The 22,038-nt window shown below is 46.2% G+C and overlaps 3 protein-coding genes across 6 annotated transcripts; 2 read left to right on the top strand and 1 right to left on the bottom strand.

Annotated features, from left to right (window-relative positions):
- The first annotated feature begins 455 nt into the window (after window positions 1-455).
- LOC120896943 lies at window positions 456-6,519 on the top strand. 4 transcript variants are annotated; one of them, XM_040301505.1, is made up of 5 exons: window positions 456-612; window positions 1,402-1,730; window positions 1,833-1,985; window positions 2,060-2,490; window positions 2,572-6,519. In XM_040301505.1, exons 2-5 carry the CDS (start codon window positions 1,551-1,553, stop codon window positions 5,963-5,965), a joined length of 4,158 nt encoding a protein of 1,385 aa, XP_040157439.1. In that variant the 5' UTR covers window positions 456-612; window positions 1,402-1,550; the 3' UTR covers window positions 5,966-6,519. The 4 variants fall into 4 exon arrangements, with proteins under 4 accessions (XP_040157439.1, XP_040157425.1, XP_040157431.1 ...); XM_040301491.1 differs by having other exon boundaries at window positions 1,397-1,730; XM_040301497.1 differs by lacking the exon at window positions 456-612 and adding an exon at window positions 807-969.
- On the bottom strand, window positions 6,404-7,911 carry LOC120896988 (ADP-ribosylation factor-like protein 2). Its single transcript, XM_040301556.1, has 2 exons — window positions 7,691-7,911; window positions 6,404-7,617 (listed from the first exon to the last, which is right to left on the bottom strand). Exons 1-2 carry the CDS (start codon window positions 7,753-7,755, stop codon window positions 7,128-7,130), a joined length of 555 nt encoding a protein of 184 aa, XP_040157490.1. The 5' UTR covers window positions 7,756-7,911; the 3' UTR covers window positions 6,404-7,127.
- On the top strand, window positions 6,434-7,108 carry LOC120896998. The gene is made up of 2 exons (XM_040301567.1): window positions 6,434-6,846; window positions 6,957-7,108. Exons 1-2 carry the CDS (start codon window positions 6,458-6,460, stop codon window positions 7,057-7,059), a joined length of 492 nt encoding a protein of 163 aa, XP_040157501.1. The 5' UTR covers window positions 6,434-6,457; the 3' UTR covers window positions 7,060-7,108.
- Window positions 7,912-22,038: the final 14,127 nt, after the last annotated feature.

Below are 22,038 nucleotides of genomic sequence, written 5' to 3'. Positions count from 1 at the left end.
ATCGACCTATGATTTAATCCCAAATTTCTCAAGGAAATGTCAATCTCTAGCTGATGTCAATTGCCATCAAAATATGCGTTTAGTTCATTATTAAATTAAATTTAGGATTTTGGAAAAACACTTTAGCAGCTTTTATGATAAAACCTGATAACATGTTTGGTGCGACAGATCTCAGCAAATTTCTCGGCATGTTCGTGATCACTTCTGATAAATTTTTATTTTATGTTGGAGGATCATCACTTCTGATTATGATGTTCAGATAGTGTAAATGTACATAATAGCATCATGCAATTTAAGGTGAGTTGTTCAACAACGTTACAAATTACTGTAAACAGTCACAAAACATAATGAAAATCCTCAAATCTAAGAACGCCTTTGTTTAGGTGTAAAAGCAACCAATCGAACACAATCGAGCAACCCATCCCACCAGAGTTCTCGCTGAATGTAGAAGCTGCAAATGAGAGCTGCAAAACAATTCTACGAACACTGACAATTGATTTGCTGTGTCGATGGGTTTCAGATCGCCGAAACAATTTACCCTAGTGCTACGGTGTGGTTTGTGTTGTTTTGCCTTTTGTGACGCTGAATTACTTGCTTGAACGGAATAAACAGGTAATTAGTGCTATATCTGTGTTGTAGGAATCTTTAAACCTGTGATAGCCCTTTTTGTAGCCCAATATGATTTGAGTTCTTCCCTGTGCATATTTTCCATGTCAAGCCCGATATGAGTTTTCGCTGAAAGATGGTTGTCATTTTTCTCGCCAGTTTTCGCAGCAGCTATGTTGATCTGTCTATGGCACGGCCAGCTATTTCGCAGTTCGGTTTGGTGAACGCCGGAGTTGTGGACGGGCCTGCTCGACGAAGCGTTTTTTATTGTTGGAAACAGTTTCTAGTTCTAGTTTGTGGCTTGCAATTTTACAAATATCATGCTTAAATTAGTCGAGTTTTCATAAATACAGATCGAAACAGGTATTTACGATTGTTTACATTTTTTCGGGGAACTGGTTTGTGCCAGCTCTCCTTTATTTTCGGTACCGTATTCGGTTGCCTGGGTATGGCGAGGTTTGTTTTTTTTTGTTGCTTCTCTTGTACCTTTTCCCAGAAGCCGAATCATGTGCATGGGTTTTCGGGTGCTGACGAGTTGAGAGGTAGTCCGTGCATTATTTTTTTTCTCTCTTGCTATTCAGCCATTTGTTTCGCCCTACATGCAGTTTGTTTCTTGCATGTGTGAAAGCAGCTTTGTACAGCCTGCTCAGCACGTTTGACAGTTGTGCGGTGATTTGCCCCCCTTGTACCCGCTGGGTCCGTTTGCGATGCTATCAAACGTCAAACGGGCAGCATCTTCGGGTTCGTTCTGACGGGAACAGTGAAACCAGTGTGTTTTTCTTTTTCGCAGAGCAGCAATAGTAAATGAAAACAACTGCTGGTGCACAAATGTGGCCGTGAATTCGGCCGGTGTGGTGTGTTTCCGGAACGGAGTGAAGGATTCCCGAGCCTCTCCGGCAAGGCGTAAAGCGGCGTCCGGTGCCCGTCGGTACGTGCCTGGCACCATGGAGCGGTTTTCGATCAATATTCTTCGCCAGCAAGTGTACAACATTTGCCGTCTGTGCGGGGTCGACAATCCGGATAAGATTGCCATACTCAGCGAGGAGGAGGAGGATGTAATTCTAGTAACGGAGGACGAGGAACCATCGCTGGCCAAAAAGATTGAAGAATGCGTTGGAATAAGGGTAAGTTTCCCTGTGTGTGTGTGTGCGGCACCGGCGAAATCATAACATTCCGTAAACACAACGGCACACTGTATTTGTTTTGCTTCCCTTGTATACACACAGGTACACGCGAACGATCAAATGCCGCAAAACGTTTGCACCCTCTGCGTGGATAAGGTGAACGATTTCTACGAGTATCGACTGATGTGCGCATCGACAAACCTTCAGACACGCTCTATCTTGAATCTGCCCGTCGTGAATCCTTCAATTTCTTTGGTACGTGGAGTTGTACCATACCACCGATCGAGCTGCTTGCCTAAAATGTTGTGAAAATCCCAATTTTATCGCAGGTGAAATCCGAAGTACGAGCCACATCGGAATTGCCGCCGGACGAGGACACGGTTGACACGAAGCCTTCGCTGAAGCGCGGTCCAAAGACGAGAAACCGAAAGAAGCAGGATGCGCCGGGGTCGGACGAGCCGGGCAGCAGCGAGGACGCCGATACGAAACCGTTTCCGGATGGGCCGACGGAGAAACGCGTCAAGTTCGAGTTTGCCTGCCAGTACTGCAACGAAGCGTACAGCCAAAGCACCGAGCTGGAGCGGCATCTCGTTGTGAAGCATACGCCTCTCATACACAAGTTCGGCTGTGGCGCCTGCATGGAGTACTTTGACACGGCGTCCGAGTACAAGGACCACAACCTGTGGCACAAGCTGAGCCGCACTACGTTCAGCTGCTTCCGATGTAACAGAAAGTTCGTCAAAACCGGAACGCTCAATAAGTGAGTTTGCAAGTGCAAGTGGCTCTCTCTTTGCGCGTATTGCGACCATTGCTAACATGCTCTTTTGGTTTGGCATTTCAGGCACATCGAGACGAACAGCTGCGTGAAAGGGCCCCGAACAGCGTACGACGTTGCGCTGGTGCCCGACATGAGCTGCACGCTTTGCAACAAGGTGTTCAAAACGCGCAACCTCTACGAATGGCACGGTTGCTTCATGCGCGCCCGCGCCAACTGCCCAAAGTGTGGCAAGCATTTCGTGAAGAAAAATCTGCTCCTCCGCCATTACATGCTGTACTGTACCGGCACGCTGCCGCTGATCGAGCCGGCGTTTCTGCCGAAGGTTGAACCGGGCCCGCTGGCCAACGGTTTGATGGAGGGTGTGGCGGCGCGTGGTACGGGACTACCACCGGGCGGCACCCCTACGGAAGTGAAGCGTAGAGGCCGACCGTCGGTACGGGAAAAAATGAAGGAGGAAACGTTAGAGCTGCCACTTTCGCCCTCGATGATGATGGACTCGCCGGACGCGATGAAGTCGGAGACGAACTCGATCGCGGATGCGGACGAAACGCACGATAACGGGATGGAGGGTGACCGGAAGCGCCTAAAGTCGACGCTGGTAGAGGAGACGGACAAAATTACGACCCTGCTGCGCAGCGGGGCGACGGTCGATGGCAATTCGGACATAGCCACCATCAACAGCATGCTCTCGTCGGTGAACGAAGCCATCGCAACCATTTCGAAGGCGCGCAAAAAGAAAAAGAAGCGCGATCGTTCCGGTTCGACCAGTGCCGCTGATAGGCCGCCGGGCGACGCGGCCAGCCAGCCGATGGTGGTGCTATCGATGGCCAATGTTAAGCAGGAAGCGCTTGACGATTCCAGTTTGCTGGCCAGCTTAACGAACAGTGCAGGCGGCGTACCGAATGGAATGGGTGAGAGTGAGCCGGCACCAGCGGACGACGGTCGTCGCGAAATGGAGGGTGAAGAAGCATCTGCCCCGACGGTGAACCATTACGATACTGACATGGGAGACGCCGCAGAGGACAATTTTGACCATCACGCTAATGATGGTAATGCCTCAGACACGGAATCTGTGGCCAATAATAGTGTTGAAGTGATCAATTTGGATAGCAGCGACGAGGAGGATGCGTCAAGCGCCGCCAGAAACACACACCAACCGAATCATAGACGATCTCAAGCAGCGCAAAGCGCCGAATCGATAGAGCCGACCACGGTGCAAATGGTCGCAGTGAAACAGGAGCAACATACGGACGGAGAGTCGGATTTCGAAGGGTACGCAGATGCTTCCGAGTACGTCATGGTTAAGCAAGAGCCGTCGGATGAAACGGACGCCAATGAGACGGTTCCGAGCGCGGACGTGCTGCAGAGTTATCCCGATTCGTCATACTCACCGTACCAAGCGCTGCGCATAAAGATCAAGAAGGAGAAGGGCTTGCTGAACGCGTCCGTGGTCGGTGAGGAATCCGCTCCGTCGCAGGTGGCAACCAACCCGTCTGCCACTGCTCGAAAGCATAGCAGCCCGGGTGAAGGTAAAACTAAAAAGGCGAGCAGACCGGCGACGAAGCGAAACACTGTTCAGCCGCCGCCCCCGGTGGTCGTTGCGCAACCGATCGCGATGGAAGTGCGCATCAAGCAGGAACCGATAGAATCGTACGACGAACTCCAGCCACATGCTTCCACAGATGGTTCGCCCTTCGATAGTACGGTACGGATCAAGCAAGAGCCGCAGGATGAATTCGCCCCTAGCACCCACAATGAACCTCCGGCCGATATAGTCGCATTCGATGGAACACGCATCAAGCGGGAGCGTGTCGACAATGGGGCAGAGAAAGCGCAACCAGCATCCAGCAACGGTCTGGTCGGCAGGCAAGATCCGTCACGAAAGGCGCTCAATCCCTTGAGTCTTACGGGTGTCCGCCTGAGTGGGGGCAAAAAGTCGAGCCCGAGCGGCCAATCGAGCGGCAAACCCAACGTGATGATTAATCCGTTTGCCTTGCTGAAGCAAAAATCGTCCGTGCCAGCGACGGCCGAGGGACAGGAATCCGCCGCCAAAGAGAGTGCAGAAGAGCCTGCCGAGCGACAAGAAGATCGGTACGCTTTGCCGGTGATTTCGCAGGTCAAATCCATCGATCCAAAGGACCACACATCGTCGTTAGCGTTTGAGGCGTCCCCGGAGCCGTCAAAAGCGTTGGAGGAGGAGCAGGTTGATACCGCAGCTGCCGGAACTGCCGATAATTCTCGCGACACGTGTTTAGCAGACGATGGTTCAGCCAGCTTACCGGAAGCGGTTGTAAATAGTGTGCCAGTACCAGCAGCAGCAAATGTGAGTGAGCTAAAAATTGCCTCCGTAGCTTCGATTCCACACGCTGCGGAAGGCTGTGGAGTTCCAGGGCTGGACAAATCGGAATGCGAACCACAACCATCAGCGATAGAAGCGGAGGCAAGCGACGACAATGCTGTACATGACCAAGTGAATGATTTGCCAGACCTGCAGGCTACGCAACCTGTGTCAGATGTAGCAGAACCAGCGTCTGAACGGCCAGAGCATTTAACTAATCATGAAACAGATGCTGATGTTGATCAGAAAAATGAGACAGAAACTGCAAAACCAACAATCGGCTGTGCAGTGGAACCGGAGTCGCCCGTGTCTTCCCCATCGCCGGAGGAACCAGCACAGGTGGTAGATGTTCATAAAAATGAAACGGAAAGTAGACAACCGACTGTGAAATCGGAGTTATCGCACCCTGTTTCTTCTGCATCGATTGAGGATGTTACACAAGCGGACGAGTCCGAAAATGGGGCAGAAAACGGTCAACCTACACGGGACTGTGATGAAGAAGCACAACCACATCCAGTTCCTGGGGAAGAGCATATCCCTGACGATGTATCATCAGAGAGCGACGCTGCACCGTCAATGCATGAGGCTAAAGAACGAACGAAGCACGAGCAACCTTCCCTAGACTGTGGTGTGGAAACGCAGCCATCGCTTCCTGTTCCTTCTCCATCGGTTGAGGATATTCCTGATGTAACACCCTCCAACGATGCTACGGATGCTGCACTCGTGGAAGAGGACGATACAAACGAGTCGATCCAAACACCTGACTGTAGCGTGCCACTTCCTGTTGCTTCACAATCGGTTGAAAACATACGTTCAGCGGAGAAGGAGGCGGTGCCCGTGGAAGATGTTCAAAAAGATGAACAAACAAACTGTGAGTCAGAAACGGCTGGGTTTAGCGGTAACCAAGACAGCTCTTCCGAACTCGGCACTGAACCACAGGGTACTACAACCTCCCAACAGCCTGAACAGCAGCAGCATGATAGCAGCGTTAATGCTTCTGAAACGACACAAGCTGACATAAAAACCCCTGTCGAACGGTCAGCCGAGACCGATCATCCCGAAACGCAGCCAGAGCGTCATACTGTACCCAGCAGCAGTGAAGTTCCGGTGGTGAAATAATCATCAACGTGTCCAATTTGCCGTATTTAAAAAAAGGCATTCGAAGTACAATTCGCGCTTGATGGAAGTATCTCCTTAACCCCCTACGCGACGTGACACACACTGCTTTGCGTTTCCGTAGTAGCAACTAAGACCATGTAATTAGAATTCGTCACACATGCACTCACACTTGCATTTTAGTATTAGAACATGCACTATTACGGTTACATGATGAAATCCGCCAATCTGGTGGGTTCGATTATTAGATACTACGCAGCTAGATTAAACATATATATATGCAAAAAACAGCAAAGAAGAGCAAAAAATGATATTCCTTTAAGGAACGCAGCATTTTCGCCGAACAAACCATGGCGATATTAGCTTATGGAGAATGATTTCGTGTAAGTAGCAGTTTAAAAAGATGATTAGGACTCACAGAAGCGAAGAAAGCATTACCTGTAAATGGAATTAACTATATGTTTTCGTTTTATTTCATCACCGATACAATAATGTATGTCATGTGTAAAAGTGAGGAAAATTAGAAATATATTCGATATTAGTAACCTTGGAAAAAATGTCTGCGAATATTACTGTACTGACGAATACGAAACACAACGCACAGAGAACCCATATGCAGCAACCATTTATCCGGTTTGGGGCGTGCGTTGCCATGGGCAACACATGCTGTTATTATTTGCATTCGTTCGAGCAGACTGGAAAGGAGGTTTCACACAAAAATTTGCCAACATGGGCGACAGCAGGAGTGTCACAATAACACGTGAAGATATCATCACCCTCGAGGCACGCTGTTTGGAGCAAATTCGTGAAGATGTGTTGTACGCAGTCCGAAACGATGCAAAGCTGCGAGCGGTATTGACGTCGAAAAATTACGATGATTTCAAGTAGGTGTATCACAGCTGCCACTGGCATAGCGCACGGACAAGTTTGCGAACATGTGGCCATAGAGTAACAATCGATCTGTTTCCGTTGTTTTTTTTTTCTCCCGTCCCAGGAACATCGTCGACGCAGCCCACCTAACGCCACTGAGCACCAGCGACAAGCGGAACGCGAAAACAAAGAACCGAATTTGGAACAACAGTGCCATGAGCGATTAATGGTTCCACTGAATAAAGCATTTGATTTACATTGGCTGCGTAAACCTAACCCGACTGATTCGGCCAGGCTATTCTAAGGTGAAAATACGCTTCGAAATGTCCTCCACCAACCAATCGATAGCTTCCACCAGCTTGCCTCCCGTGACGGCGCTGACGCTCTGGATCGACCAGTGATGCGTTTCGATTTTGTCCAGCTGCAGTATGTCCTTGATTTCGTTGCCCGTCAGCGCGCCGGGCAGATCTTGCTTGTTGGCCAGCACCAGCAGCGTTGCGCCGGCCAGCCGTTCCTCCTGCAGCAGCAACGTCAGCTCCTCGCGGCACGACTCCATGCGCATCCGGTCGGTGCTGTCGACGACCCAGATCAGCCCATCGGTACACTCGAAGTAGTTGCGCCAGTAGGACCGTAGCGACTTTTGCCCACCGACGTCCCACATGTTCAGCACGTAGTCATTGTAGTGCAGCGTTTTGATATTGAACCCGAGCGTGGGCGATATCTGGTCGATCGGTTCACCGTTGAAGCGCTTCAGGATGGTGGTTTTGCCGGCATTGTCGAGGCCGCTGGAAAGAAAATTAGGTTAAAAGGTTATAGCAACACTTCACGCAGGATGAAAATTTCCCCCTTTATACGCACAGCAGCAGTATTCGCATTTCCTTTTCTTTTTGCTTCATTTTCTTAAGAATCGTTAGAAATCCCATGTTGCGGTGAGTTGTGTTCGCTCGGTGGCTGGCAGAGAAATAGAAAGCGCCTTTGTTTACATCGGTTTAGGTTTGACAGTATGCGCGCAATGTCAGCAGCTTTCAGCAATTCAGCAGTTTTTCCAATAAGATTTTGAATCGGATTTTTTCGGATTTTGAATGGGATGATTGGAGGGTGTGTTAGTGTGGATCATTCGAAGAATAGGAAAAGGTGCGTAAAAGGGACATTAATTACGGTCAATATTTATTGTAGGATTGTATTTATTGCTAATCGGAAACATATTTATTGCTACACATATATCTCACGTCGCGGATTGTGGAATAGTGATGTGCTTTTGGGGCGCACGCACGACTCCGACTATATATACTTCAGACTGCAGCAAAATGGGACTCACTAGTTCCGCCCGGATTCGGACCCGTCCGGGGTCGTTGGGAGTCTTCCGGAGTTGTCTGGAGTCGGAGTCGTCCGGAGTAAGCCGGAGTCGACCGTAGCTGGAGTCATTGGGAGTCATCGACCGGAAATCGACGATATCAGAGTCGTTCAGAATCAACTGGAGTCGTCCGGTGCAATGTGATTTTGATCAGTGTTTTTTTTTTGTGTTTCATTTTGCGCGTGCTCGTTAGTATATAAGCCTTTTGTTTGGCTCCAACTCCGACTCTGGACGACAAGGGACGACTCTGGAGGACAATGGACGACTCTGGACGACTCCGACTCCGAACGAATCCGGGCGTTTCCGGGCAACTCCTTACGACTCCGGTCGACTCCATCTCCGGGCGACTTTGTCTCCGGGCGATTCCGGACGGCTCCAGATAATTCCTAAAGACTCTGGATAATACTGGGCGGACCTGCCTTCCGGAGTCGGTTCCGAAATTATCGGAGTTGGATCGGAGTCGACTCCGGATTGTCGCCAACTTTACCTATCTTTATTGTGGAGTTTGTAGTGGACGACGTTTTCTTCGTCATTTCCCACATTTTTACGTAAATGAACCGGTGTTCTGTAGAACCCTGCCAATTTATAACTTTCTGGAGGACCTAACGAAGAGTAAAAATGTATTGGTGATAGATTTTCCTGCAGATTAAAAACTAACAAAGATAAATAATTGACTACAGCAAGCCACGTCGATCCTATCTTGAAGAGCAATATCGCTAGTTGGTTGGTTCGGCCGGTTGAGTGAGAGCACTCTCAAGCTCATTCAAAGGGGTGGACATCCCGCTCTCTGCGCCACTGATGAATTTAAAATACAGGAAAGATTTCGTATCATGAAAATAATGTTTGCATTAAAAAATGAACAAAATTTGCCGATGCCATTGGACCAACATCGTTGGGTGCACTGTGAAACATATGTGAAACATATGGGTTGAAGACATTCTTTATGCTTAGACCAAAAATTAAGCCTATATATAGCAAAATCTCGAAAGACCACGGAAAAACGTTCAATTATTAAATACTGCCTGTAACATGTATCATTCTTCTCCATACCTTTCAAAACACTAAAAACTAAGTCGGCGTTGTGTTTTCTACAGTCGATGTGGTTGCCATTGTATGGATATAAACTAAGCAAAAAACATCCAAGCATCCGCTTTCCATCCAGGGTTGGAAATGATTGGAAAAGCATTTCATATTTTATATCCAGCACGAAGGAGCTCCGGAGAGAACGTGAAACGTAGGATCTACTCCAACGATTGTGTAGCAAAATCTGAGTAGGAATCTCTATTATAAAATTCTAGTAAAGACTGATCAGCGTTACTTTCCAGCGGATGCTTGGATGTTTTTTGCTTAGTTTATATCCATACAATGGCAACCACATCGACTGTAGAAAACACAACGCCGACTTAGTTTTTAGTGTTTTGAAAGGTATGGAGAAGAATGATACATGTTACAGGCAGTATTTAATAATTGAACGTTTTTCCGTGGTCTTTCGAGATTTTGCTATATATGGGCTTAATTTTTGGTCTAAGCATAAAGAATGTCTTCAACGACGTGTAAGTTAAGTTTTTCAAAAAGTGGCCCAAAGAACTGTCCAGCAAGCCTCAACGTCAAAATATAGGTGGCATACTTTAGGTGGCCGCCACTGTAAATCCGGATGCATGAAAACGTAGCGAGAACATTCACACAAAAAAGTAGCTGAAACAAATAACCTTGTTTAAGGAGTAACGGGTCATGCCGGCCTATACAGACTTTTGATACTTATTACCATTTAGCCGGATAGTCAATCCTTGCTTAGGGCGATGGTCCATGTTCCATGGATAGGTCCCATGGATGAGCATGTTGTTAAGACGACCGAGTTGACGATAGTACCGCGGTACCCCTCAATCCAACAAGAAATAAAAATAGGAAAACTGGACTGGATGGTTCCATTAGTGAGTCAGATTCAGGTACTATTCAGGTCTCGAAATATAAAAGGAAGCAGCATCAGGGCCCGGAATCAGGATCTGTTCCATGACTGATATGGAATCTTAATCAATTAAAGGATCAGTATATAGTTCACTTCCAGAACCGGAAGGTATATGTTGCAGGATCTGCATGGGGTCAGGATCAGTTTCAGGACCGTTATGGGTTCAGTGTAAGTTCTGGTGTGGGTTCGCGATCAAATCCAAGGCCGGTACGGTTTTTAGAGCCATTGTACCGGTATATATATACAATTTCAGTACCGGTTGGGTAAATGTATCGATAGTAGAGCATTGTGTTGGGGTACAGAAGTGCTTTAATAGATTTAAAGTGTCAGGAAGTGAAAAATTTACCATCAAATTAAACAAATTTACAAAAAAAACATGTTTTGTGACGACTTCGTGGTACAATTATAAATGGTGGTATGCTTCCTAAAGTCGTAGTATTGTGTTACTATAGTGTTGGTAAACAAAGATATCTAAAAAACTCTGTATAATATATATAGAACTTAGTTTTGAAGTTGTTCTCATATAAATAGCAAGAATCACATTCATAATATTGATTTTTTACATAATTTGACCGTAAAAATATATAAATTTGAGTGATGAAAATATTGACTGTATAGCGATGGTAGACTCAGTTGGATATGCAAATGTTGGCCTTTTTGGTAGATTACTTAAAGCAAAATCATTTCTGTTGCTTATTTTTCTGAAAACAATACGAAATGTTAACAATATCCCGGAAAAAATCTGCAGTGTCCTGTTTTTATTCTTTTCATAACTATAATCACTTTTGGAACATGCCTATTACGTGTCCCTATAATGGTACTATGATGGCACTTAAATTTTTTAGCCTTTTTAAAAGGGATTTCACCACCATATTTAAAAGACCAGATTTCATAATGACATAAATATACTTAATTACTCTTAAATCATCGTATGGAGCACATTTTTGAGCCATACCACCACTATTGGTACTACCACCACTACAGGTACGATTACCCTATAGGGTCAAGATATATTTCAGATCCGATATGGGAATGGCATCAACTTCACAACCGGTATGGTATCAGGATCTGTTAGAGAACCAGCAAGGGGTTAAATCGTTTCGTACGTTCTGGAAGAATTTACATTATAAGTGAGTGTACCAACACCGTTGTATTAGAATCTAATGCGCTGATGGCTGACAAAACCCTGTCCCAACCTCCACGTGGTGTCGGCTGGATATTGCTGCATTATGTTGCATTAACCAACTGGGAAGGTTCAATTTTAATTTCGATGTGATCGTAAATCAACTTTCGTTGTGTAATTATGACATTTCATTAAAATCTTTATTTTGCACGTTCATGCAATTCTCTTGTGGAAATCGTTATCTAATAAAGGTTTTTACGAACCGTTTTGCAACTGAATTTTTCTTACTAATAAGAGATCCTTGTGTTGACGACGGAACTTGGGCCAGGCCACGCGAAGGAAAGGCCTTTTTTTTTGTTAACGAAGAGTGAGCATATTCCATCCCCCTCTCCGACTCACCCAACTCGGCCGGTACGCTTGTGGTGCGTATTACTTCATGCGGAGTCGTGTGTGCGGTTGCACCCTGGGCCACGACGCATCTTCTGCGGCGATCTGGTCTGCTGATTCTGCTTATTACGCTGCTTTCCGTGGTGCGACGCGGTCCCTTTGGTCCTATCGCCCACACTTCGGGTGGGCAATGGGGGGTCTACATCGTTGGTCACCACTCCAAGCCCGTAAGGCAGTTCTCCTGAAACGAAATTTGATAGAGGAAACAAGAAAACAGAGAAAGAGATAGAAGTAAGCTGAAAATAGAGGAGAGAAGAGAAAAAGAAAGGTGGAAAGAAACGAAAAACAAAAGAGATAAAAGATTAGTAACTTTCCAGCTTACGGTGGTCCTTGCGGCGCGGGTTGTTGCCGTGCCGCAGGGCCTGAGGGACCACCATTTGCGTCCCTCGCCCGCCGTCTGGCCCGCCTGCGTCGCCTTGCCGTTGGTGGACGCTCAACATCCCATCTCGCTTGGAGAGTGGAGAAGATTGTCCTGGCAGCGGCGCGGACGGCCTCCCACGTATCGCTGCGGGCGCACATTTCCGAGACAATGTTATCCATTGTTACTCGGGAATGGCACCGCTGCTGCATCTCATTCCGGATCCGATCGAACCGTGGACAGTGGAACAGCACGTGTTCAACGTCTGCCACGGCGTCCCCATATTCAGGGCAGTTGGGCGAGCCTTCCAGGATGCCTTTCTCGACGAAATAGGAGCGCAAGAACCCGTGCCCCGTGAGGAGCTGGGTGAGGAAAATGTCGACTTCCCCATGCTTGCGGCTGACCCAGAGATTAATGTCTGGAATCAGCCTCCTCGTCTTCAGTCCTGATGCTCCTGGTTGCCCTGCACCCGTTGTCCACTGGTCCTGCCAGCGCCTCATCGTCTCCTCCCGTTGCCGTTTCCGTATGTCCGATTGAACACCACCACTCGCTACCTTTTCGTCGTGGCAGCGGATATCCTCCTGCATGAGGAGGACTAACGGGGTGGTGTTGGCGACAACGCAAGCGGCATCATAAGACACGGTCTGGAAGGCGCTGGCGACTCGGAGAGCCCCCGGTCGATGCGCCCTTTGGACCGATTTGCGATGGGTCTCCTTATCGAGCACCCATCGCCCCCAGGTGGCAACTCCGTATCGGATGATACTGTTGCCGACGTTCACGAGCTGTCTCCTACTGCGGCTCTTAGGACCACGCTTATTCGGCATCAGGCAGGTCAAGGCATTCGTAATCCGTGAAGCCTTATTGACCACCCTCTCCAGATGCCGGCTGTGGTGCTGTTTGGGACAGAGATCCACTCCCAGGTACTTCAGCGTTTCCGTGGATTGGATCGCGTGACCACCCGCTTGTAGCTCTGCGAGCTGCGGGACATGATGAGTACAAAAAATCATGAATCCAGTCTTTTGGTGGGCAAGTTCCAATCCGACTCCTTGCAGCCACCGCTCGATCCTCTCCAGGTTAGCCGTTGCTAAAGCGCTGACCTGTTCCGTGGTTCTTCCCAAAAATGTGAAGGCCACGTCGTCAGCAAACCCGATGATGTCCGCTCGTAGTCCTTCGAGCGGCAAGCGGAGTAGGTCGTCGTACATGACGTTCCATAGTGTTGGTCCTAGAACCGAACCCTGAGGAACGCCAGCAGATACAGTCCTCGACACTACTCCTTCATCCGTATCATAGTGGAGCGTTCGGCCAATGAAATAGTTCCGCAGCAACGCCTGCAAATAAGGCGGAGTGTTTTTACGCTGCAGAGCTTGGCCGATCGCTGTCCAGCTTGCCGAGTTAAAGGCATTCCGGACGTCCACCGTTACCACCGCACAGAGACGATCCCCCTTTCGCTTCTTGTCTAGAGCGACTTTCCCGTTGTTCATCACCCGAGTGATGGCGTCAACGGTTGAACGCCCCCTACGGAACCCGTACTGGGCGTCCGAAAGTCCCCCGGTCGACTCCAGGTGGGTTGTCAGCCTCCGCTGAATCAACCGCTCCAAAATTTTCCCCAGCACACTCAGCAGACAAATTGGCCGGTATGACGAGGGCTCCCCAGGTGGTTTTCCCGACTTGTTAAGCAGCACCAGTTGTTGCTGCTTCCATGCATCGGGAAAAGTGCCTGCCTCCAGTAGCTGCTTGTAGCTTTTGGCAAAAACTTCCGGAAAAGCCAGAATTGCCGCAGCTGCAGCCATATTTGGAATGTTGTCGTCCCCTGGAGCTTTCTTGGGGTTTGAGTGAGCGGGCAATCTCCTTCAACTCTTCCGCCAACTCCTCCTCCGAGACCGGATCCTGTGGATCCCCACCTACTTCCGTCTCGGGCCACTCCATCGGGGGACGCTCGGGAAAGAGCTCATTAACGATGAACTGGAGCTTATTGGCATCCCGTTCCATCGGAACCCGAGCTCCCTCCCACTGCTGCTTGCGGATTTGGTACGCAGGGCCAAAGCCATGCGGTTCCAATTGTTCCGGCAGATCCTGCTTGTGTTGGTCCTTGCTGAGCTTGATGGCCCGTCCCAGGGCAGCACGTGCGTCCGACTTTATTTGACGCCTTTCCTCGCGCTGCTCCTCGGTCCGGGCCCGGTTGAACCGCCGTTTCATTCCATGAAAATGGCTGCGCAACCGATCAATCTCGGACGTCTACCAATAAACAGGCCGCCGGCCCTGTCGCCTTGGGGGTTGCCTAGGCATGGTGCCATCACAGGCCACCGTAATGACCTGGGTCAGCTCCTCTGGCGTAGCAACATGCCCAACAATGTCCTGGTCCCTCAAGATTTCAACGAACAAATCCTTCTCGAAGAATCTTGTGAACCACCTTCCCCCATTCACTGCTGAGTGTCCCTCGTTGTTGGCGCGCTGTCTCGGAGCCCTGCCGACCACAAACTTGATAGTGTTGTGGTCACTTGGGGTTTCGTCACACACGCGCCAATTGTTGTCCCCTACCAAGGAGGGGCTGCAAAAGGACACGTCCACATTGGAGTGGCGGCCGTTTGCCCCAATCCAGGTGCTCTGGTTGCCCTGATTCAGGACAACCAATCCCAGAGCAGCCGCCGCATCCATCACAACTCCCCCCCTAGATACCCTTTCTCCATCGTTTGGCCTCCGCTCCATCCCCCATGCACCTGACCAGGCGTTTACATCGCCCCCGATCACGGTGTCCCGATTCCGTGGGAGTACAGACACAATTTCGGTCCATTTGCGCTTATACTCCTCGACAGTCAAATCGGAACCCACGGGTGGTAGGTAGACGGAGCAGAAGACGATTCTCCGCATCTCGACCACAACGAAGTCCTCGCGTTGGTTGTCAATGATGCGCTGGAAAGGATAATCCCCAACTGATACCACTGCTACCCGACCAGTGGTATCGGTAACCCAATTGCTGTTATTATTCGGAACCCAATAGGGGTCCAAGATAATCAGAATATCACAACCCTCAGCACGAGCACTTTGCAAAAGCAAATCTTGTGCCGTTTGGTCATGATTGAGGTTCTGTTGGAACACTCTAATCATGACTGGGCTGTGGGGTTACCTTTCCAAAGTAGCGGCAACTGCGCTGGCCCAGCGAATGCCCTATTGCATCCGGGCCCTCGCATTCCAAGCACTTCCGCTCCCTAGTGCACGGTCCCTCGTGCCTATCTTCCGCGCAGCGGTGGCATTTGCTACTGCGGTCCTTGCCGCGGCAACGGGCAGCAGTATGCCCGTATTCGTAGCACCGGTAGCATTGCCGCCGACGCTCCAAAAGCCGAAGCCTGCAGCATTTGCTGAAACCAACCGTGTATTGCCTCGCCAGGGCCTGGTCTGTCACCGCTATTGCTGGGCAGTCGAAAAATGCGACCAACGTACCGTAATGCGTTTTTACGGTCGTGATCTGGTCGCTGAAAATTTCAACGCCCAATGCGGCACTCATTTCTGAAGAAATTTCTTCGGACGAAGTGTCAGGCGGAATGTTAGTGCAGTTCACTCGCACTGAGGGTGTCCGCGGTCGGCATTTTGCTTTGCCATCAAGGGCCGCAGACACCTCTCTCCAAAGGGTCATCGTTTCCTGGTGCGACATGGGTGCTAATTCCAAGAGTAGATGACCCTTAAAGTTTGTGCGAATTCTCTGCACATCCTCTTTTTTCACCGTTTCCCTCAGGATAGGCATCATGTCCGCGTGCTTGAATCCCCCAATTGATTCAAGCTCAATGGCATTTGGCATTCGGCCGGCCCTGGGGTTAAAAGCAGGTGCCGGCTTTTGCTTGGGTTGGGAGGCAGAAGGAGGCGTGTTTGCGGCGAGGCTGGCTGCTTGCTCAGCTTCACGCTGTTTCTTCCTCTTCCGTCTCTCCCGGCGCACGGCGGTCTTCCCCTTTACCGTCCGCCATTCTTGCGCCCCCTCTTGCCCGTCTGATGGTCCAGATCCCTGGTCCGCCGAACAACTTTCCCCTTCGCAAGGTTCCTCTGCCACAACTACCTTAGCATTTTCCCCCTTCCCACCCTTTCCCTTCTTCTTGCCCTTTTTTCCTTCTTGACCCACCAACTGTTGTCCCTGTTCCCCATTTCTTCCTGTCTTGGCCTCATTCTCCCTAACTATAATGTTGTACATTTCCCGCATAATTCCCCCAAAAACAGTGAAAAATTTGGTGACATCAGTCTCGTTCAAAGGCAAAGATCCCGGTTGCGGCTCCTGATTAGGGCCTGCCAAGGGCCCTAAGTCTTGCTCCAACACCGGGTCCTCCACCACGAGATCCTCGGTTCCCATTCCCACATCAATTCCTGGCGAAGGAAAGGCCTTCAGTGTCCTAAACTCCAACCGAAAACAAATTTATATAAAAGATGGGTTTCTGCCCGAAAGGAGTTACCATAATAAATTGTACATTAAACTTTCGGCTAGTGTTCGCGGTTCGTGGGAACCTATGCTTCGAAAGTGGCACAATTTATTCAAAAACTCTTCGGATGGGGGCAGAGGGACCCGGATGAGACCTAAAGCAAAACCTAGGAAAGGCCAAGACGTTCAAAGAAAATCGAGACGTTTTCCGTTCAGTTTCTAAATTAGATCTAACCCTTAACGAAAACGAATCAACACTCCAAATAACGATGCCATTTCGTCTGGTCCCATTAAAAGTTGTGAGTTCAAGGAAACACCTTGCACTGTTGCGGCTGCGTCAAAAACTAATCTTGGTTTCGGCTGTGGCTTATTCTTATTTACCACGATAAAGTATGGTAGATAAAATGTTCTTTTGTTGTTTTTTCTTTGCCTCCTACTGGGACAATTTCCTCAAATATCCCTTTTGTATATATTCTTCAAATGTTCTGCCTAGCCATTCATGTAATTGAGGATTTCTTTTCAACTGTTTCTCCTGTGTTTCAAGGCGTTTGAGGGCGTGGTTATAGCTTTCCGGAAATACCACATCATCTGTTTTCCACAGCAAGCCTATCTCGTATCTTTCATTATCCTTTTTGAGCGTTTTATCTATTATGTTTTTCGCTCGTTTTTCTTCAGATGATAGTATTTGTTTTGTGGCTTAAACGCCAAAGTCTTCAATCGAGAAGTACTTCATTGTCATCTCATTCATCAGCTGTTCGCTTTTGTGAACCATAAAGTGGTTTGTTTCACGAATTTCCTGAGTGTTGTCCTCCCCGAAAATGATCCACCCTAGTTTTGTTTTTATTGCCATAGGTTCATCTGGAATTCATACTTTCTTGGCGTTTGCAACTAGGAGGTGGCTGTGATTCAAGCCAATAAGTATTGTTGGCTTAGCGTTTAAATAAGAATCAGCTGGTACTGACTTGAAAAATGTGAAAAATTTTCTTTGAGATCGGCTACGATAATACTTTGCTGTGGTAGTTGTAAATTTTCAACCGTTCTTATTCCTTTTAACTTGTATATAGTTTGATCGTTATTTCCCTGGATTAAACAATCCACTCTTCTACTGAACCTTTCATAAGCAGATGAATGTTGTGTCCAAGTCATGGTCAATGGAACATTTGTTCCATCCAGTTGAAGTTTTTCTGCCATATTTGCCTCCATCAACGTGAGTGATGAGCCTGGATCTAAAAAGGCATAAGTCTTTTGCTTGATTGCCCCATTGATGAGAATTACAGGCACAATTTGAAAGTAAACCACTCCGTTTGTGATTTTATGATAATTAACAGCGGGAGCTTCGTGGCGATGAAGTAAAGGGTGAATTAGTTGATTGCAATTCTCTACATCGCATGTTATTCTTGATCGACATTCTTTTGTTTTGTGATTTCTGCTCTTAAGGCAGCTCAAACACAATCGATGTAATTTAGCGAGATCAAATTTTTCATTAAGCGTCTTTTGTTTGAATGTATCGCAGTTCGACGGTAAGTGAGCTGCGTCACAAATAAGACATTTTAGTACCCATGGTTGCGTGTTTTTTATTGCTCGCTTATTGTTTGAGTAAGATTTTTCTCTGTTATATGATCTTTCGAAAGGATTATTTCTCTTTCCATTGTTATACTTGGTTGAATTTTGGTTATCATGCATGTTTACCGCATGACGTTCATTCCGTTTTGGAAGTTTTCGAACTGTGTTGGCTATAGGCAACAGCCAATTGGAGAAATGAGATAAATTAATTATTTCACTTCTCTTAATGGTTTGCTTATGTTCCACCCAATTGGTTTGTAGATGATAGGGTAATTTTCCTACAATTTCATCAATCAGTCTATGATCGTAAAGATAGGACTTTTCGTCCATAATCTCTATATTCGTTACAAGCGCCTTAATCGCTTCGCTAAGTTCCGGAATTTTATTACCATCTGCTCGGATTCTTGTAACATCTCTGAGCAATTCTTGATAGATCAATTCCGGTCTTCCGTATAATTTCTCTAATCTTTTCATGATCATTTTTACGTTTACGGGATCCAGAAAAAGTGATCTTACGCATCTTTCTGCGTCTCCCTTCAGGTATTTTTGAAGTCGATTCATATTTTCTAAGTTACTGAATCCAGCTTCTTCCGAGGTTTCATTTAATGTCTTTTTGAATTTTGGCCAATCTTTTGCTCTTCCATCGAAGTATGGAAGTTCTTGAGTGTTGTACGTTTATAAAAGGTACTATCATTCATGTCATTTTTCTTCAACGCTTCAATTAGAGCATTGACTACAGAATCTTGACCGCGATCATCAGATAGAGGCATCGACTTCGATTTATCGAACTTACACTTTACGCATAGATATTCCTCCTCCTTGCCGGGATTCTTCTCTAACTTAGTACAGGATAGATGGAACCATCTATCGCACTCGTCACACTGAACCATTGATGGGTCAGCAACATCAAGCCTGGTGCAAAGTTTGCAATGGCCATCCTTGTTTTCCACAAAGAATTTTGGAACTCATTCTAGTTTCCATTGATACCCCTTTTACGTTAATAGAATGTTTTCTTTCCTAATCAAATGTTATACCTCAAGGTAACACGTAGGTCAGTTGTTTAATAAGTGAAGGATTTATCCCAACAGGTAGAGTTCGCTTGTTCCTTATGGCCTAAGCCTTGGGTTTGATCGCTTTCTCTCTGGACAGGTTCGTTCTTGTAAAGCTGTGCTATTTTCTTTACAAACTGGATCGAATAAATTTCGTATCCTCTCTTGATGTGAAAGTTGTTCCCTAACTGGAGTTTTTTGTTTTGACGAATAAGAATTCGTTTCCTCTCTGGAGCCACCAATGTTGACGGCGGAATTCGGGCCAGGCTACGCGAAGGAAAGGCCTTCAGTGTCCTAAGTTCCAACCGAAAACAGATTTATAGGAAAAGATGGGTTTCTGCCCGAAGGGAGTTATTATAACAAATTGTGCATTAAACTTTCCTCTAGTATTCTCGGTTCGTGGGAATCTATGCTGCAAAAGTGGCACAATTTATACAACAACTTTTCGGATGGGGCAGAGTGACCCGGATGAGACCAAAAGCATACCCGTTGCTGCCGCAACAATGGGTCTTTTATCTTTTAATTTTATATCCTGTTCGTATAAATTAATGGTAGCTAAATGATGATTTGGTAAATGAAAAATGTCATTGTAACTTAAGAGTAACTCTTCAAATGATTTATCTGTATCTTGGGATGTGAAATAGTTGTTGGATTTAAAGAAAATCAATTTAATTTGAATTTGAATATCGCCGTTGGCGGTTAAAGATTAAAAAAAAAAATCGTTAAAAATGATTAATTAATTAAATGATTAGTCGCGTTCTCAACTTTAGTCATGTGGACAAATTTAATGCATTTTATGTATATATGAGTACAATTTATCTTCTGGAGAAAGCAAATTTATATATTTAAAGTGAACATGAATTTTCGCGGTGGATTAATGTAACGTTATCCTTTCTTACTAGAGAAATTTGGTTTTTCAAATTATTTATTGGAAAAAGTATTTAAATTTCAAGGTGGAAATAAAGAATTTTCTTTCTTATTGCAATAAAAATGTATATATAAATCTTATTTTTCTCCCATTTATTTACAGCCCCAGCAATATCATATAGATATCTGTGGTTCTGTTAAATGTGTCTCTGGTGGATAATTTACAATTTTTATACGCTATGTAAATGTCTTGTACCTTTTTTTCGAGGTCTTCGTTTTTGGTGATGCGTAGAAGCTCCAGAATCTCTGCCTTTTGTGCTTCTACGTCCTTTTCTGTCGGGATGAACGGCCCTACGTCCTCGCCGTCGTCGTTGAAATCCTTGAGACCATGGCAGCTTGTGGCAGTTGGTAGGCGGCTTGCTGGTAGGTGGCAGGCGGCTTGCTGTAGTTGTTAGGCACATGTATGTGATAAATTAGATTCGACCTACTGTTAGCAGTAAATCTGCTATAGAAGAAATAGACGAAATCAATGATTAAAACGTAAAACCCTTAAGACGCTTGAACCATTTAAATGTTCAAAAATGAGTTGTTTCACAAAGAGCGCCCGCGAATTAGCAAAATATGTTTACAAACTACTACTACTACAAACTACTAACCAACAGTCTAGACGTCTTTACACTTAAACATAAATCCGATTCATGCGTTCATTGACAAATTTAAGCAACAAAATACGCATGGTACTGTACATTCAACATGACCTAAAAATACAATATGATGCAAATTCTAAAGAATGTCAATAAACCAGGACATGCTACTTCAAACTCAAAATCCGAAAAACTGGATTTAAAAGGATCAAAGGCAAAGACGATGTTAACAATTAGGCCGATCGAGTGATTATGCGCTAAAGGACATCAAGCACGACATCACTCGTGCAATAATACAACTACATTAATGCAACGCGTACAAACACATGAGGATTTGGTAAAACTCGTCCTTCGGGTTTAGTCTCATCGGAATCGTTATTGTTTGCGCAGCATAGGTTCCTCAAGCATCAAGAACACTAGCGGCTTAATGCTTAATGAACAATGAACTCCGAAGACCTTTCCTTCACGTTACCTGCTCGATACCATATTGTTGGAAAAATTACAGCAGATAATATGTACAAATACATACCGAGAAGTATTTTAAGTCTGTAAAGCCCGGCAGGTTCGCGTAGGACGTTGCGCCAAATGAAGGAAGAAGAACATTACAAGAATATGTTTGCTTGAGATTTAAAATCTCGCGTCAGCCAAGGGTTAAAATGGTAAATTATCATTCTTATTTAATGCTTTTAAATGTAAAACTTATGACATTTATCTGTTTCAGTACAGTTTTAAGCTTCTTGCCGCAATGCAGTTTAACAAGAACACGCGCTAAAAAATATGCGGAAACAATCAGTAAATAAAGCTGTAAACCTTTTCACATTTTATTTTTTTGCCTTATTATTAATCAACAGCCCCGTTTCGACTATTTCGGCAATTGACACCCAAATGATGAAATACGGTTTTCATACGCCAAGCGATAGTATGTGAGTTTGTTTTCGGTTTAAACAGAGCTCGTTTCGCAACGCATAAAATGGCTGATGTTACAGCGCTTTTCTTCAATTTGTGCATAAAATAATGACGATGGTCATTGCTTCAACTGGATTTGCAGTTAATGTGTGTTACTGATTCAACAGATTTGGGTAGGAACACAACTAGCCTCACCGATGGTGTAAGCACACAACCAACAGGTCAGCAGTTTGTCGTTGTACGCATGGAGCCGAGCGACGATGGAAAGCTAGCAGTTTTACCGGCTCCTCAGTCTCGTTTTACACCTTCACCAATTTAGAACACACAGATAGATAGGTATAGCTAGCTTCAAACAGAAAATTGACAATGTGGTTCAATTTTATATCAAAACGAAAATCAGTGCGCTTTTACATTTTGTGATTGAGAGTGTTTGTATCACAGAGTTAAAACAAATTAAAAAAAAAAGTTATAACATGTTTAAACTAACAGAACAATAGAGATAACATGTTTAAACTAAAATTTGAGCAGTT

This window comes from Anopheles arabiensis, chromosome 2 (genome assembly GCF_016920715.1).
Source record: "Anopheles arabiensis isolate DONGOLA chromosome 2, AaraD3, whole genome shotgun sequence".
NCBI lineage: Eukaryota > Metazoa > Arthropoda > Insecta > Diptera > Culicidae > Anopheles > Anopheles arabiensis.
This window is presented reverse-complemented; position numbering and strand designations above follow the sequence as displayed.